The 18,508-nt window shown below is 36.4% G+C and overlaps 1 protein-coding gene across 2 annotated transcripts in view; it reads left to right on the top strand.

Moving 5' to 3' along the window:
• PGAP1 (post-GPI attachment to proteins inositol deacylase 1) overlaps positions 1 to 18,508 on the top strand; it is a 45,490-nt gene that overhangs the window by 2,778 nt on the left and 24,204 nt on the right. For both annotated transcript variants that reach the window (XM_074910771.1, XM_074910770.1), the window contains exons 2-16: positions 1,480 to 1,633; positions 5,028 to 5,203; positions 5,828 to 5,999; positions 7,069 to 7,229; positions 9,195 to 9,247; positions 9,423 to 9,489; positions 10,741 to 10,846; positions 11,437 to 11,492; positions 11,571 to 11,654; positions 13,414 to 13,463; positions 14,841 to 14,892; positions 15,138 to 15,215; positions 17,665 to 17,740; positions 18,022 to 18,095; positions 18,182 to 18,233. In XM_074910771.1, coding sequence (XP_074766872.1) covers positions 1,480 to 1,633; positions 5,028 to 5,203; positions 5,828 to 5,999; positions 7,069 to 7,229; positions 9,195 to 9,247; positions 9,423 to 9,489; positions 10,741 to 10,846; positions 11,437 to 11,492; positions 11,571 to 11,654; positions 13,414 to 13,463; positions 14,841 to 14,892; positions 15,138 to 15,215; positions 17,665 to 17,740; positions 18,022 to 18,095; positions 18,182 to 18,233 — 1,411 coding nt within the window. The remainder of the gene's footprint in view (positions 1 to 1,479; positions 1,634 to 5,027; positions 5,204 to 5,827; positions 6,000 to 7,068; positions 7,230 to 9,194; positions 9,248 to 9,422; positions 9,490 to 10,740; positions 10,847 to 11,436; positions 11,493 to 11,570; positions 11,655 to 13,413; positions 13,464 to 14,840; positions 14,893 to 15,137; positions 15,216 to 17,664; positions 17,741 to 18,021; positions 18,096 to 18,181; positions 18,234 to 18,508) is intronic.

Here is an 18,508-nt window from a genome sequence, read left to right as displayed (position 1 = left end):
ATAACCAGTATGGCAAAAAAATTGATGGCTCAGGGAGAAAGGAAATAGTCTTTGTCTGAGGAGAGACAAAGGAATACAGGGGAAGGGAAAGAGTGTGTGGAAACAAGGAATTAAAACTAAATCACCTTTACTGTAGATGTAATTGAGAGAAACAACTGAAATATCAGAAATAGAGAAGCTTCAATTTTGAGAAAGCAATTAAAAGAGTCTTTAGTGAAGATTTCTGATGCAAAACTGAATTTAGTTTCTAAATTCAGTTATTCTCTAAAGTGTTTCCTTAAAATATAAATTATACCTTAATACATTTATTTAATTATCTTGTCTCTAAATTGTCATAAGTAAACAAATGCTAGAACAAGTGTATTTGCATTCATAGAAACTTTAAAAATCTGTATCTTAGACACTCAAAATTATAAACCAACCTCCATACAGAAGTTAATTAAATATTTTCTTGCTTATTACTTACTTGGTTTAAAGCAGTGTCATATGGCTCTAAGAGTCATAACTTACTTGTCTAAGACTTAATCATCATCTAGCCCTTAGGTTCAAAGATATTTTATTCTTTTTGGGAGTTCATAATCCTGTGAATAAGTTATATGATAGGTTAGGTGGTTAGTTGTTTGCTTCTGTGTTCTAATACAAGAAATATGGCCTTCTTTAAGATGACAATTGACTGTGCAAATTGGATCCTGAGTTTACAAAACCATGTTGCATGTCACTAGGCTGCAAAACTGATTCTGAAAACAGCAACAAAAAGAATCCTCCAAAGTATCATGTGTTTTATTTTTTCTGATGAGCCATATTAAGGTGGTTCCTACTATTGTTTACATACTCATTGCAAGTTACAGCTCTTAAAAAATCACTTCAGAGAATTGACACTGTAATTTACCCTATCAGTAATAGTTGTCATCTGACAGTCACCTACATAACCCTGCTCTTGAGATTTAGCTTTGGTTTCAGGTGCAGTAGCACATCTTTGTTCTGAGTTACATGGTGTTGGAAAGGATTCTAGAACCGTTCTGGTGCATTAGGAAGAATTATGATCGCTCACATGCCCCAGTTTCTGCTCTCAAATTCTTGTGTCCTGGAAGAAGTGGTTGGGTTTCGACGTGCTTTCCCCCCCCCCCCCCCCTTCTCTGTAGTGTAAGGCTATGTTTACTTTACCAATGTGCAACTTTAAAAGATACATAATTACATTCATTTGAAGTTTGTTTCAAATACAATTGATAGCTGTTTCAAGTAAGTAACTGCAGCCACTCACTATGCACAGTAATACCTACTTAAACAACATACTTGATACCTTGCTTTAAAAAAAACCAACAAACAACAACAAACATTTATTCTGTGTTTTTTAGACTGTAATTTAAAACAATACTTAAAACATAAGCCAGATCATTTAAATGACTGAATAACCACTCTATTTTCTTGTTTGCAGCAATATAAACAAGATATTAGGGTGTTTTTTAACTTTTTCAACAGAAAATAAAATTACCCAAGAAAACAGCCAGACGATATCCTGCATATGAGCTCTATCTCTATGGGGAAGGGAACTATGCCGAAGAAAACAAAAATCTCCTATTGACAGGAATTCCAGTTCTCTTTCTTCCTGGGAACGCTGGCAGTTACAAACAAGGTAAGCATTTAGCTAAGTTATAGGTATGTTACAAAGAGCTCTCACGTTTATTCATTAGGTAGTGGCACGAAGCTTTCTGGTTGAAATAATATCAATGAGAGTCATAATGGTTAATCATATTATGATGTAGATGTCTTTGTTAGCCCACTTCTTAATTTCAAGGTCAAAATACGTTATTTATGTTTGAAATTAGTTGAACAGTTGAGCTATAATATTTTTCTGGAGTGAGACTAACTTTTGAAAGCCAGAAACAGTACAGTTTATGCCGTACTATGGCAGCACTGCACCTTTGATGTATTTTTGATTGCAAACATCTAGTTAGATTTCATTTGAACAATGTTTAGTGCAGCTAAATAAAACAAGACCTGAATTTGATTAGAAGAAACTGCACAAGCTACTGTCTGTGATAGAATTAATAATGTGCTATAGAAACAAGCATCATCGTGTGGCTTGCCCTGTAGTTTCATTATTTCCTGCTGCTTTATGTAGTGGTGTTTTTTTCTTAGCATCATCTTCCTGCTTTACACATAGCCTGCTCTTGTTTTCCAGGTTATTCATTCTTACACTTCTAGGCTCCAAATGAAAAGAAGTAATAGTTTTAAAGCATTTTTATTTTTCATTGTAAATACTGAAGTTCGTAGTTTGATGAATGTGAAGTATAATGTTTAAGTGTTTATTCAAGTATCCAGTATTCCTTCCAGGCTGGGTTTGTCAGACTGTTATTTTTGTTCTCTGAAATGTGCTTTGAAACAGTTAGTAATATTCTTATGATGTCAGCAAAATTGATGTGTATGTATGGGGAAAACCACCACATCTAAACCCTGATGACTTACTGTGAGAATTTTTCCTTATATTTACACTAAACTTGATGATAAAATTATCAGATTTTAGAGAAGCTTTACAAAGTTATTTTCTTTGAGAACATACTCACTTAGCTCATAATGATATTTTACCAACTCATACTTTCAGAAAATCCATACAGGCTTGCAGGCACAATAGCATCCAAAGAAGATTATGAACATAATGATTATGAGAGATGCCATATGGACTTTTGTAATTGTGCATAAAGTATTGCAAATCTGTGAATTAATGCTGTCTCTAAAAGCATGGCAGTATATCACTATGCAGGAAATAGAATGGTATTTTCAGGGCATGTTAGGAATCAAAAGGAAGTATCAGAAGAAAAACTAGGGGGGAGAAGTACTACATGCTGTGGATATAATGTGCTACATAAGATCAGTAAATATTTAAATATATATTCTTTGAGAAACTGATTTAGAGAGACTGGCAATAAGCCATATGTGCTTTTTTCAAAATCTTGAAAAATTAAGTTGTTCTGTCTTCATCAGTGGCTCAGAGTAGTGTTTGCTTTATTATGGGATTTATGAAAATTCATATTTCTTCAGAATTTGTGGGATAACATACTTTAATTCTGTTATTTAGATGAGCAGAGAAGGTGTTGCTATTGTTATTTTCGTAACAATGTTTAAAATTTACTCATATTTGCTGAGCAATGAAGACAGAAGTGCTGCTGCTGCTGCCTTTGTGGGGCTTGTTATTTTCATAGAATCATAGAATCATTTAGGTTGGAAAGGACCTCTGAGGTCATTGAGTCCAACCGTAAATCTCACACTGCCAAGTCTTCCACTAAACCATGTCATAAGCCCCATGTCTACCCATCTTTAATACCTCCAGGGATGGTGACTCTACCACTTCTCTGAGCAGCCTGTCCCAGTGCTTGACAACTCTTTCGGTATCCAACCTAACCCTCCCCTGGGGCAGCTTGAGGCCATTTTCTCTCATCCTATCACTTGCTGCTTGGGAGAAGAGACTATCACTCACCTCATTACAACCTACTTTCCGGAGGCTTTGATGTGTTACAGCACTTTTGAAACATGTTAATTCATCATCTTTCATGCGCACTAAAATGAACCTTTTAAAATTCAGACTTTGAGTAAAAGATGGTGGTCTGAGAGATCCTGAGATCCTGAGTTCTGTTCAGGAATGTCACACACTTGTTATGATCTTTGAAAATATTCTTGTTTCTTTTACTGTGTCCTCCAAGATAAAAAGTTGTGATAAGATTCTTGACCTTTTAAATACTTTTTATGTCTTTTCAAACTATTTTTAAGGTGTTATTATTGCTTATTAGCTTTAGATAGAATTGGTAAAATGATTGACTACAAATTAGATTTATCATTTTCATCATGCTGATAATATCTGTTTGCGTGTTTGTACATAGAAAGTATTTAATAAATACTATTTTCCCATTTCATGAGCTTCATTGAAATTTGTTTGATATGTTAATTTCTATAGCAAATTTTTTCCAAGAAGGAGGTTTCTGCAGGCTGCAGATCTCTGAATTTGTTGCTCTCTAGAAGAATCTTGAAAATGTGCGCTGGATTTGGGCAGACCTTTCTGGCGATCAGTAGTTATGTTATGTACTCACTTCTGGGACTTTCTTTTATTTTCATCTTCCCCTACCATGCTTTTTTATTTGCAGCCGTAACTGTTCTCATCCTGACATGTCTCCATGGAAACTCAGGGACAACTCTGCACTACAGAAGGCTGTATTGAATAGCAGCTAGGGTTAGATGGAGAAGACGGGTCAGAAGCAAGACCTTGTAAACAGAAAATTTTCTCCTTCAAGGTTTTAGGTGGAAAAGTGTCCTTTAGGGTTTGGTTTTCCAATCCCCTATACGTATCTTGGTGGTATTTGGTAATGTTGTCCTACAGTTGATGGTCTTTGAAGGAATTTTAGGAAAGCCTAGCAGTAGCAATGCCTCTAGAGTTGAAGTCAAGAATACTTGTTTTCCCTTCTGGTCCCGGTGGTAGTAAGAAGGTGCAAATGAGACGAGAAAAGCAGCCCTCAGGTGGAGGAACATAATTTTTGATCTTGTATAAATTTGGTTTTGACATGAAATATCTCTGTAGTCAGTGGTAAGCTAGGTTGCATGGATAACTGCCATAAGCACAGTGTGCAGGTCTTGTAACTCATTCCAAACTTTCTTTTCATCTAATCAAGTTTGTTCTTTTCCACATTTTTCTGTAAGCTCGTTAATGTTTACTAATACTTTTTATCAGAGAAATTCCTATAAATATTTCTTTTCTCATTTTACAGTTTGGTTCTGACAGCAACTGTCTGATACTTTTGCTCTATTTATATCTTCAAATATGTTTCTGTAAAACAAGTGTGATTGCATATTAGAAAAGAGATTATTTGCTTTTGGATTTTTTTCATCCTTTTTTTACTTTTATAGATGATTGAGGTGAACAATAGATTTCAGATAACATTTGTTTCTTAATAAATTATATATTTATGTGCTTGTCTACTAATGACAGTGATAAGCAGTGGCTATTAAACTGTTCTAATTGATGTGGTTTCTTTTCCTAGTACGTTCTCTTGGTTCCATTGCTCTTAGAAAAGCAGAAGATGTTGACTTCAAGTATCATTTTAATTTCTTCAGTGTCAACTTTAATGAGGAGTTGGTTGCATTGTATGGCGGTAGCCTGCAACGACAGACCAAATTTGTGCACGAATGCATAAAAGTAATTCTTAAGTTGTACAGGGTAAGTAGTGACATATGCTGAATAATGTACTTGCATTTGGGAATGGAATTCTGGGCTGCCTTTTCTGCTGGAAAACTGAGGAATGATGAATGAGAGAGGGAGACTTTGTAGTGTGTGTAGGTAATGGAATGTTATAATAGTGCAACAGAGAATTGCTGCTCTTTAATAGATTTTTTTAAAATGCTTGTGACAGTCCCAGAGCTTTGGTTAGTTTCTATATTATGTTTCTGAATAAATACTTTCATGCACAACGTATGCTTTTTTGTAGTAGAGATGTAAACTTTCCCTAGCTTATTAAAATATTAATATAGCATCACCTTACATCCAGTTTTCTCTAGGAAAGTTCTTTGATGTCCTATGCCCTTAAGAGTCTCAGAAATTAAAATAAGCTTAAGTCTCTTATGTTTACACAGGCTATATATTTTGAGCCGGAAACTTCATGTTAAGCATGTTTTTTGAGATAGAAAATAAATATAAATTTAGTTGCTAAATTTTTCAACTTGATACTAGATAATATTATGCTTTAGAGGACATAAGTTTGGGGGGAAAATAATGTATAACTGATAATCATAGTTCAATGTCAAATCTATTTTTGATGTGTCTACTCTCTGCTCTTTGCTTAAGAATCGAGAGTTTGCACCAACCAGTGTTGCAATAGTAGGTCATTCCATGGGTGGTCTTGTTGCAAGAGCATTGCTTACTCTGAAGAATTTTAAGCCTGAACTTATAAACCTCCTCATTACACAAGCCACACCTCATGTTGCACCTGTAATGCCTTTAGACAGATATCTTACTGGTAAGTATTGCCAGATATCTAATTACATAGTACATTTATTGTTCCTCTCAAGCAGTAATAGGTGAGGTTCTTGCAAATCAACAGCAAAATGTGCTGTTTTATTTACAGTCATTAATCTATTCCTTGGTTACTTAGGTGATTGAGAACGCCAGGATACTGAGAAAGTAAAGTATCATAAAATGGATTATGTGAACTTGAGGTTCTGTGCAGGGCCCATGGCTCTGAATAATTTGTAATTTTAGTAAGTTGCAGAGCATGTTACTAAATTTGAAACCTCTCCAGCAAATTACATTTTTTCTTTCTTTTATTTAAAACTTGACTTCTGTAATGGTTTTCTTTATCAAAGGAGTTGCCTAAATAACATCATTTCTGTATAAGTTGCTGAATTTAATGTTTGTCACGCCCAAAGGTTGTGGGGGTGAGAATGTTAAATATAGATATAATTATATATTTCATATATTTACACAAAAGATAGATCAAATTTTCTGCTTACCTAAATAACTGGCATAAAAAATAAAGTATACTCATTATGGATGTACGATGTGCTTTTCAAAAAGCTAAATTTGACTAAACTATACTGATGAAATATGCACTTGGTGATAATTGTACTGCTGTGTGTAGATATTGAGGGAACTGGTGAAGGAAAGGGAATAGACATTTATTTTCATTATTCTCTGTGGCACCTGAGAAGAATGGATTATCTCTAGCTGCTGAATTTGATTTTTTTATGCTTGTATTAATTCTCCCTCCTACAATTGATTGCAATGCAATGCTTCTTCCTTGCTGTTTCTGGATTGTGGTTGTCCTTCAAATAAATCTATGGTTCGCTATTTTAACAATATATGTGTTCAGCTGATACAGAAATTGTCAGTGTATGTATCTTTCCCAACTGCTGCCTCCTTGGGGTTAAAACAATAGTTTTCCTTCCTTATATTTATCAAAAGTGATAATCAGAGTTTAACTGCCTCTAGGGGGGCTTACAGAAGCTTCTAGTTAAATGTTTCTTTATCTATTTGTATATCATATAGACTTATGGGGAAACTGTGATTGTTTTTAATGTATTTTACAGATTTTTATACAGCTGTAAACAATCATTGGATTCTAAAGGCCCGAGACTTAAGAAATTTAACTACCCTTTCTGTGGCGGGAGGATTCAGAGATTACCAAGTTCGTTCAGGACTGGCTTTTTTACCAAGATTGAGTCAACATGACAGTGCCTTATCTGTTGTGGTAAAAAATACAAACTATTTTTTTTTGTTTTGCATGGAGTTATGTTAGATAGCTATTTATGTAATGCATGTATCTGTGACTAGTTATAGTCTATATGTGCAGCATAGTATAACTAAACCCAAAAATACTACGTGTGAAAAGATAAAGTAGATAGTGTATGGTTATAAAATCATAAATAGCTCATATAGTGTAAATGAGTGTCCACTGGAAGGGTATGTGCTGGCGTTGAAATGAATCATCTACTTGGTACTGTTTCTTCTCACCACCTTCTTGCACATTTTCAGTTCCAGAACTCAGGTTTTATTTTCCTGTGTTTTTGCAGAAGATATGTATATGGAGACTGACAGATGTGCAGTATAAAAGTAGACTGCTTGTTTGATTACAAAAAGAGAGCTCTGGCTTGGAGCATTCTTTTTGTATTTATTGTTTTTTAAAGAATTTAGGAATAAAGGATGTACTGAATCAAGTCCAGTATTCTGCTTTTGCAGGCATCTATCTTCTTCCAAAATTACCTAAGAGGCACCATAAAGTAGTTACATTTGTCATTCCATCCCCCCATTAACAGCCTGTTCCGAACATGGAAGACACTCCCCAGAAGGGAGAAAATTTGTAATTTCGAACTTCCATTTACTGTGCAAGCCAGTTTTTAAATGTGTTTGTTCTGACATCAACTTGAAATTTTATCTAAAATTGTTGTCATTCCCTTGGTGTTTACCTCCTGTCTGTGGTACAGAAAGCTGTCTATAAATAGTCCCAGCTCTGATTCTGCTAGGCTAAGAAGATTAACTCTGCATTCCCTTCGTCCTAGTAACCATTCTCTGCATCTGCTCTACTTTCATTTCTCTTGAGTGTTGGTGACCAGAATTTTGCGTGAGATCTCATGTGCACTGGTACCAGTTCTTTCTCATAGTTGGTTTTTTTTTGTGGGTTTTGGGAGAGTTTGTTTTGTTTTGGCGGTTATTTTCGTTTTTTCTTCCCAACGGTAATGCATTAGTAGTTCATAGGTTACTTGAATCAAGTTGTACAACTAAGTGATGAGCTCCATTTACGGAAGGCATTTTTGATAGTATTAGCCCTTAATATGCAATACATGCAATAAATACACTTATACAAATTAATAGTTTCAAACTGTCCAGTTTTTTCTGCATGGTGTTCTGATGCTTCTTTCTGTTGAGGATGCCCTTGATTTTTCGGCAGCAGCTTTCATTGGCGTATTTCTATTCTTGTGTGCCAGGATCACTTATTAAAATAGTAAGATTAGTCATAGAAGCAGTCTTTGAAGAAATTTTTGGTAAGTTCCCTCCACACTATTATTTGCCCATTCACCATTAGTCTCTGCTATCTAACATAGATAACTTGGTCATTTTGTTTTAAAAGTCCTGTTTTACAAGTGCTTCAGCACTTGTGATGGTGGAACTTGCAAACACTGGGATACAGATTTAGCAAAAGCCACCTGGTTAGTCATAGGGGATCTGCCAGTCAAGGTGGAGATAAAGTCCCTGTGGTACACATTAAAAATATGCTAGGAAAGATATTCTGGATTATTTCTGTCTCGGGTAAAGATAAACCCATTCGTGAGATTACTTTTGTCCGAGGACCTTGGTGCACTTGGTGGGTAATGCGGAAGGATGGGGAAGTCCAATGTGTGCCTCAAGGGGATTTAATTTTTGGGTGAAAACAGATGATGAATTGAATTGTATAATGATAATTGCTAAATAACCTCGTCATTGCATATCATCATTGCTATGGTTGATACATATTATACTAATGGTAATCATTAATTGCTTCAGCACTTGTAAGATTTTTGACTGAAGAAGTCATTCTATTGTACCCTAGTTGCTGAAACTCTTAAGAGAAACACTATTCTTTTTAATAATTGCACAGATTTGTTTAAGTAAGGAGGGAAAAGGCTTGATTAGAATTTTAAAATGTTGAATACTAACAAAATCTTTTTTCCTTCTCCAGAGCTCAGCTGTGCCTAGAGTTTGGGCTTCAACAGACCATCTCTCCATAGTGTGGTAAGCTGATGGAACAAAGGTTAATTGACTGACATACATTCCTCTGTTCTTTACTGTTATCACATTATAAAATAATTTAACTTTAGCATAATATTCTTATGATGTCCCTTCTGACTACTTTTATTCCCCTGGATATCTACTTTCAGGATTTAATTTTACTTACTCTGTTTTATAGGTGCAAAGAATTGATCCTGGCTACCATAAGAGCTTTTTTTGATCTCATAGATGAAAACACAAGACAGGTTTGTATATGTGATCTCCTGTGTATTTCCCACCACGCTTTCTTCTTCCATTCCAGAATGCTTAATCAGGACAAATATCACTTAATTATACAGAAAACTCCTTTTTGATTATTCAAAGTCACACTGAGAAAATCGTTACTGTTTTGTACCAGTTACTGAAAAATCCTATGGCTTTGTGCTGTTTGACCAACATCTCAGAAATAATTAGGTGTTAACTCAGTTTTTATTACTGACTGCTTGATGCTTTATAGCTGGGGTGTGGATTGAACTTTTCTTCCATAATGCAGACTTTGAAAGGTTGTTGTCATCATAGTGGCCAGCACTTATTTGTGGTGTCCTTTTGCAAGCAGCACTTACAAAACCAGAATGCAAGTAAAATACTAGCAGCTACCATTATTTATTGCTTTTCTAAATAAATATTCTGTATCTTACTGTTTGAAAACTGTTGCAGAAATCTCCCATTGCACTCTGTTCTTGTTCTGAAATGTTATGCAGCTGTAAACGTGAGTTAGAATTAAGGTCCAAGACGTTAAAAATGTGTAAGCAGAGCCCCAGACATAGAAGAGGAAGGCTTCCAGGTGTTCTTTTTGAGGCTGCGTGGGGCAGACTTCTCTAGTTTCTTATGTGTACTCTAGCGTGTGATAGAGACAAAAAGGGGGTACTGTGGTTCTGGAGTTGATTGGCAGTGTGCTGGAGGGTACAACTTTTCAGAAATCAACTTTGAAAAGCTGAATAGACAGAATTTAGTCCTGGAAATCTGATTTGGTAAGAAAACCCAAACCACCCAAACCAAAAGCAAATCCCAATGCAGCTCAATAGCTATTTGTATGCTTGAAATATTAAGACAAGATGTAGTAAGATGGATTTGTGAACTCGGACTAGTAAATATAAATGTGATAATTTTTCCTGAACTCTGGCACGTGTGTAGTTTCAGGAAGAACGCACGTGTGTCTGTAAAGAAAGTTTAATGATTTAATGGTTTTCTTGTGTTAAGAGTAAGCAAGGATATAAACCTAAAAGCTTTAGATATGCTCTATAACATGTGTAGAGTTTCTGTATTGCAGTGATTGACTATTGATGGCACTTCATTTGTTCAGATTATTGAATTTAGAATAGAGTTGGTGTACCGTATCTTCTAACAATCTCTTCTGCTTCTCATTCCCAAAACTGTATTGCTAGCTATGATCATGTGATGATTGTAAATCACACAATTTGGTAAAACAAAATTTGACAATGTGCTCTTTTTTTTAGATAACTGCAGATCCAAAGAAGAGAATGTCTGTATTGAACCACCACTTTGTAAGACACCCTGCAAAGATATTTGAGGAAAATCCCGAAGCTTTTACAGGACTCACAGGTGTGCAGCAGTTTTCTTTTGAACAGGATTCAATGATACTCCTTGGTTAATATTTAATCTTCTCACTAACAAACTTTTAGAATACATTTTTGTCATTCTTCAGACATTTGTAAAATTATGTAAGAGTTAGACCTCAACTATCAGCTTTCATGTGGCTTCAGCACTAAATAGATTAGGAGCAAAAATCTGTCATTTTTATATGGCTTAGATTCTGGAGGATGAGCAGGAGTCATATTTACACCAAGGTGTCTGGAATAGCTGGATGTCAAAAGTACAGTCTAATCTATGCTTACATCCCATGCTTGCAGGAGGGATAGTATGGGTGTTGCAGAGCCATTGTGTTAGGTTTATGCTACTCGTGGAAATCCTGAATATTCAGATCTGCTTCATCAGTAACTTCCTTTTTTTTAATGATATGGCAGGGTAAAATGGACTGCACACCACTGGTTTCTTTGTAGCTGCTAAGAATGCATAATTTACAGCCGTTTATAGATAAGAGATAAAACCTTGGTGATAATTAAAACACAAGATTTTGGAGATAAGGATAATAGTTCCTGCAGTGTGGCATATCAAAACATATTTCCTTTTAGGAGCTTTCATATGGATTACAGTCAAAGCCTCAAAATGGACTTACTCAGTTTACAATGTAAGTAACATTTTTTTTCCTCGTTGTGTTTTTATGTTTATTATTTTATTCTAATGAGCATTTTTTTTTTCTTTTAAGGATTCTGATGGAAAATATGTCACATTTCCTCTTGCAAGCCACAGAAAATCATACAGTCATGTTTACTGTGAAAATAGTATGTTGGTGAGAAAATATTTCTTTAATGTTTGGAGTTTATTTATAAAGCTGTGGTTTTTAAATTTAGATTTGCTGCAGTTTTAAGACAATTTAATGAACAGTTGTTGAAATTACTGTATCTGTTTACATTCACAGCCTAATATACTATGTTAGATGTACTTCTTGTTTTAGCATGTTGCACTTAGTGTTCAAGATCTGAAACCTTCAATGCCACCTGAACCTCAAATATTTTATTTTTGGCTCTCTTATGGTTAGCCACAAATTACGTTCTCCTTTAATTTAGTGCAGTTCTTTACTGATGGTTTTGAATGAAGAAGTTATTTTTAGTGCTGTCAGGATTCAGCCATAATTCTAATTTGGGAAAGCTTTTTATAGGTTTGCTTTCCCCTAATAAAATTTAAGTGAGCCTGAAAGGCTACAGAGATCTTCTACTGAGCAGTGGAGGAGAATGGAAGCCAGATGAGAAAATGGCACCTTCTTAATGTTCTCATCTATTGAGAGGAGAAGCAGTAATGTACATTTCTTACATTTTTGGCTCAAGAGACAAAAATTCAGCCAAAATGTTTCTGAAATATTTTTTTTTAATATTTTTTGAAAGTAATTAATATAATCTCTTGGCAAACTGAAGAGGGATAAATATGCTTCTCAGAATTATGTAATTTAGAAGAGTGGCAAGACAATTGAGACACTTTCCACTTCCATCCTGCCTGTCCCTGTTGCCATTTCTCCCCTTAACAAAGATGAGACTCATACCACTATTGTGAAAAAAGATTGTGTATTCTCAATGCTTTTCTAATTGTTCTTCTCAGTAGCACCTTCAATATCTTTACGTATTTGTTGTGATCTTAGTTGTGCTTTAATAGGGTAACTATTACCTTTGTTATAAAATCTTAAGGACAGGACTAGTACTGCTTGAGGAGGATGAGGTAGAGAAAAATGTCTGAGATATTTGCATCATGGTGCTACTGATTCAGAACACTTAAATTCTCGAGGCAGGGAGCAGTAGAATATTAAAAATCTGAAGTATTTCTTGACTACTTAGGATGTACCTTGAGGTGCTTCTTTTAGTTAAAAGTTAACTCTAATTGAATTTTACATCATATATAAGGCGGATTTTTTTTTTTTAAGAGAAATGATGAAAGTTTGTTTGCTTAACCTTCTATCTGTTTTTAGAAAATGTGTTGATTCGTAACTAGAAAAGGTGGCAAATTGAAGTTATTTAAAATGGTTCCTAGAAACCCCCACCTTTCAACTCTTATGCTTCATCCTTCCATCTTTGTAATTGTGATTCCAGGATTATGATACCAGGTTTTTAGTGGAGTATATCACTTGTTGTTAACACAGAAGTCTGACTTTATTGTGAAACGAAGTAAAAAGTGGATATCTTTCAGTATAAATAATTGAGGAAATCTGAGAGAGAGGTTTTTTATCATCTTCACTTTTACACCTCATTTGACATCTGTATGAGAGTTTGGGCACTATAGTGATAGCTGCTGCAGACACATTTAATAGAAAAGAAGTGAGATGAAGATGGAAGTTTGTTACTCTTTTTAGTAAGTTAATTGCACCAAGGTTCTCCCATCAGAGGATTTTTAGAACAGTTGCTGACATCTGGTGCACTGGGACAGTTAGCATATAGAAATTTTGGAGAAGATTATCAGCATTAACTGCTGCATTGTTTGGAGTAAAGAACTGCTATTTTAAATATATTTATACATACAGTCACACATAGGTAATGTGCTATTTTATGGTGTTGACTTTACAGGACACAAATAGCTGGATTTATGGCTGTATGAACAGTAATTCATCAATGTGGTGAGTATAAGCAGTTCCTGTTCTTTATTCAAATGGATCTAGTGAGGCTACATTTGGATTTCAAGTGTATTAAGTATCCTCTTCCTTAGGAAGAAAGAGATTGGGAAGAAAAGTTCTTACTGTGAATAATTCATGCTTTCTGTATCACTAAGGAAACAGAAAAGGTTTTCTCAAAATTACTGCATGAATACAGGATAAAATAGGTGAACTCTTTCTCCTTTAAGCTATATTTTTGTCCTTCATAGCAGTGAGAAGTTGTTCCTGTTGCTCTCTAGACACTATATGCTGTGCTGGATTCCTAAATTGTGTGTTTTGCAGCATCTCTTTAGAATACTATGACAAAAGACATCAAATGTCACTCAAAGCCTTTAGAAGAGTGGATTGACATCTCTTTTTTTTTTTTTCATATTCCAAAATTGTTATTGTCCTATGAAAAAATATTTAGAAATGTGGGTGATTTAATGACTATTTGAATCAGGTCATTGTAAACTGGATTTAAAACTCTGTCTTAGCTTACATTTGCAAAGTAAGTTCAAAATAAATTCAGTCTACCCTTCAGAGTAGGGAAAGCTTCCAGGTGGAAGAGCTAGCGTAATATTTATCTGTTCTGGGATATGTTCTGAGGTGTACAGCCACAGAGTCTTGCCTCCAGCTGATAGCCAGATGTCATAATTACTTTTTCCTGATCCAAGGAGAAGTTGGGTGTTACTCCTTTGTATAACCCTTGATAAGCATCAAGTGCAGGTTAGCCTGCTACCTAAAACCTCATCTAATAATAGTGGTTTTGCTGTGGGTTGTGTCTTGAGGTCATATAACACTATTTGGAGAAACAGAAATTACCCTGGTGTTCTAAAAATCATAACTTAAAATGTCTGAATGAATGAATGAATGTGTTGCAGTTAAGTATGTTAACTTCATATAAGTACACACCATTTTAGAACTGCTGCAAACTCTGCAGCATCTAACAACTTTCGGTTTATATGACATATTTTAGATTTTCCCGTGGGAAAACTTGGTAGTTTTGATGTTTAAAAGATGTCAATAAAACGGTGTGTTAATTCAATGTCAGTGCTGTTTTAGCTCATTAAGAGTTTTCATTATGTGTCTGAAGTTGCGTGGCTAACAACTACTGAATGTTTTGTGTAGGACAAAGAGCATTGCTTAACTTGTTTTTGCGAAAACAAGACTTGCAGCATTTGAAATTATTACAGTTTGATAAATTACTGTGGTAGCTAACTGTAGTAGACCCAGACTTGTTCTCAATTTAAAATCATGTGTATCCATAGAGAGAGATAAACTGGTATGTTAATCCACTATCACAAGGTAGTGCCTGCATAATGAATGTGCTCATCCTTTAATGTGCATGAATTTTTACAGCCTGGAAGCAACTGATTTATCTTGGAGAGCTGAGTTACTTCCAACCACCAAGGTAAGTACTATATGTAATTTTGTGGCAGGAGGTGCTTTGTGGGGTAGTTGCATGTCATGGGAGAAGGATTTGTTCTGTTTACAGCATTGGAACATGCAGTTGTGTTCCAGAGGAAGGGGTACAAGAGGTGGACATCTGGGAATTGGCAAGGGGCAGGCTAAGGGGTATGTTCAGTCATGGCTTTTCTTTTTCTTTTTTTTTTTCCCATTTTCTTTCTTTTTCTTTTTTTTCCCCTTTATTTTAAGGTTGTAATACTGAAACTTCAGGACTATCCTTCTTTGTCGCACATTGTCATTCAGGTACCACCTACAGTTGGCAATAAGGTAAAAAAAAAAATAAACGCAGAAATTGTTTGCTTAGTGTGTTCATAGCTTTCAGATGCTATGACAGAAGGAAAAGGAAGTATATTAAATATGTGCGAAGTTACTTTGAGAAACTGTAGACCTATGCTCCAGTGTGGCTTGAAGGTAACTGTTATATTCTGTAATCTCAGAAACATTTTCATCTGATAAAATACTAAAAACAAGGCATGAATAGTACTTGAAACATGCAAAGCAACAATTCTCAAACCAGTTCTTAGACTACTTGTTGGAGACTCTAGTGTTCTTCCTTGTTTTTCTTCATATTCTGATTGCATTCCTGAATATTTACCTTTTTGAATAGTCAGTTCTCTTATCCAGGGTAGCAGAGAATGCTGTAGATAATTGAAGACACCACATATGGATTCTGGGGAGCATGGTACAGATAACTCTGCAACTCTGAGACCACAAATAATGTGATAGACTGAGTTATAGAATTGTAGAATCATAGACTGGTTTGCGTTGGAAGGGAACTTAAAGACCATCTATTTCCCACCCCCCAGCCACAGGCAGGGACACCTTCCACTAGCCCAGGCTGCTCACAGCCCCGTCCAACCTGGCCTGGAACACTGCCAGGGAGGGGGCAGCCACAGCTGCTCTGGGCAACCTGTGCCAGTGTCCCACCGCCCTCACAGGGAAGAATTTCTTCCTTACATCTAATCTAAATCTACCCTCTCTCAGTTTAATACTGTTACCCCTCATCTATCCCTACCCTTCCTGACACAGAGTCCCTCCTCACCGTTCCTGTAGCCCCTTTCAGCACTGTGAGGCCGCTATAAGGTCTCCCCGGAGCCTTCTCTTCTCCAGGCTGAACACCCCCAACTCTCTCAGCCTGTCCTCACAGGGGAGGTGCTCCAGCCCCTGAGCATCTTTGTGGCCTCCTCTGGGCCCACTCGAGCAGGTCCATGGCCTTCTTGTGTTGGTGCCCCCAGAGCTGGACACAGCACTGCAGGGGGGTTCTCACAAGAGCGGAGTAGAGGGGGAGAATCCCCTCCCTCGCCCTGCTGGCCACACTTCTCTTGCTACAGCCCAGCACACGGTTGGCTTTCGGGGACGCAAGTGCACGTTGCTGGCTCACAGTCAGTTTTCCATCCACTAATACCCCCAAGTCCTTCTCCTCAGGGCTGCTCTCAACCCTCTCATGGCTCAGCCTGTATTTGTGCTTGGGATTCCCCCGACCCATGTGCAGGACCTTGCCCTTGGCCTTGTTGAACTCCATGGGGTTTGCGTGGTCCCACCTCTCCAGCCTGTCCAGGTCCCTCTGGATGGCACATCCCTTCCCTCCAGCGTATCGACCGCATCACACAGCTTGGGGTCGTTGGTAAACTTGCTGAGGGTGCACTTGATCCCACTGTCCCTGTTGCCAGCAAAGATGTTGAACAGCACCAGTCCTGACACCAACCCCTGAGGAACACCACTCAGTTGTGCAGAGTTTAGTAGTTCTGAATCTCACAGATGAGTTGGATGTCTTTGCACCAATGCCGCTCGGGAACCCAGCAAGAGGAACGCTTGCAGTGAGTCTAAGCAGACTTTGGATGTTACCCAGCTAGGTCTTGCAGCCTTTCTAGTTAGTCCTGAAAATGGCAGAATGCTGAGCTTGAATTTAAAGTCTAAGTAGAACTGACATTCTGTTCTGTAACACACATAGTCTGTATGGCTGTGGTATGATAATCCATGATCTGAGAAATTATTCACAGCTGAAGTGATTGTAGTGCTCATCTCTGTATCTTCAGATATCTGTGACAGAGACATCTTGCAGTTAAATTAGCAAGATATGACAATCTGGATAAGCAAAGATAGAAGAGAGATCACTTGTGAAATGTAACCCGCTAAGTTGCAGTCCAGTGTTAAATCTTGGAAACTGCTTTTTAAAAGTAAATAAATGCTGGATTTACAATGGGATGGAAAATAATTTTCAAGTGAACTAAATACTTATTAGAGATGGTACAACTCATACCTGCTGGATGCTTGGCTTTGCTTTTCCATGATTAAGCTTTAGGAGACAAACTGAAAGTTCTTTTTGCTTAGGAAAGTCCAAAGTTTGCTTAGGACTTTTCCAGAGTTTGGACAAGTCAGTCTCCTTTGCAACACAGCCCAAAAAAAAGATGTACCTGAGAAGGAGGGATGTGAACTGGTTTCTAGGCATTCTCAGCTGTTTGCATAGTCTTTTGAAGGCTGTTGCAAATGGGTGAGAGCTAGAGTAACCTGAAAGTCATGCTTATGCTACCCAAACTTGTACTGCTGTGTACAGGAACAAACTACTTGCCAGTCCTTACCAGCAGAGTGTGGAGAGGTGGCTTTTCAGTATTTGTGTTCTGGACTCTGCCTGAGCCTGTGAATAGAATTTGGCAGGTGTAAAGGCTTTATAGTCTTGTGTTTGGTTTAGATCTGTATTTAATATCCTGAATTGCAGTATACTTTGGACTGTGAATTCTTCAAAGAGGATTCCAGAAGAGTACAGCTTCCTGTAACACATCTTTTTTCATTTGGTAAGTATAGCAGACTACTTTCGGAAAAAAATTGAAAACTAGTACTACTAGTATTTGATTAATAAATTTGTCTAAAAGTTCCAGTGGTCGGGAGTTTTGGGGGATTTCTTTTTATTGAAATTATTGCTTTTGTTACTAACAGAAAAAGAAATAAGAAATGTGGGGGGTTTTGACATAACAGGTGTAGAACCACATAAATCTACTGGAAAAAAAAAATCTGAAGATGTAGTGAGTTTTCAAGTAATTTTATCTAATATGTGAAAATATTACATCCTTTACAGGGCTTTCTTCAAGCAAAATTACATTAAATTCAACTGGCTTGCTTTACAATATACAGCTCCAGCACTTTAACCAAGTAAGAATGCTACTAACGTTTTTGAGCTAATATAACCACTGTTTGGAGAATATAAGTGATTTTTTTCCTTTTTTTTTATATTCTAGATATATCAAGCTTTCAAAATTTATATAGAGAGCCACTGCCAGTCACTCAAAGGTAAATATAAGTCTTCTAAAATATAAATTTATAAAACAAAGCTTGTTGAAAATTCTTAAGACTGAAGCTGGTAGAAACAAGTCCTCTTAGGCAGTGGGGTTTAGGCAGTACTGTTATAATCTGCTCAAATGTCTCTGTTAATATCTCTCACTTCCCGCATAGCTCAAAGAAAATGTGGAATTAGTCCTAGTATGTTTGTTTTTCTTACTTCTCAACAACGGGAAGTTGAACTTTCAGCAGGATTCTGTATTATGTTGAAAGTGTTTCTCAAGAAT

The sequence above is a fragment of the Athene noctua genome, chromosome 7 (genome assembly GCF_965140245.1).
Source record: "Athene noctua chromosome 7, bAthNoc1.hap1.1, whole genome shotgun sequence".
Classification (NCBI taxonomy): Eukaryota; Metazoa; Chordata; class Aves; order Strigiformes; family Strigidae; genus Athene; species Athene noctua.
The sequence above is the reverse complement of the archived record's forward strand: the minus strand, read 5'-3'. Positions and strand labels throughout refer to the sequence as shown.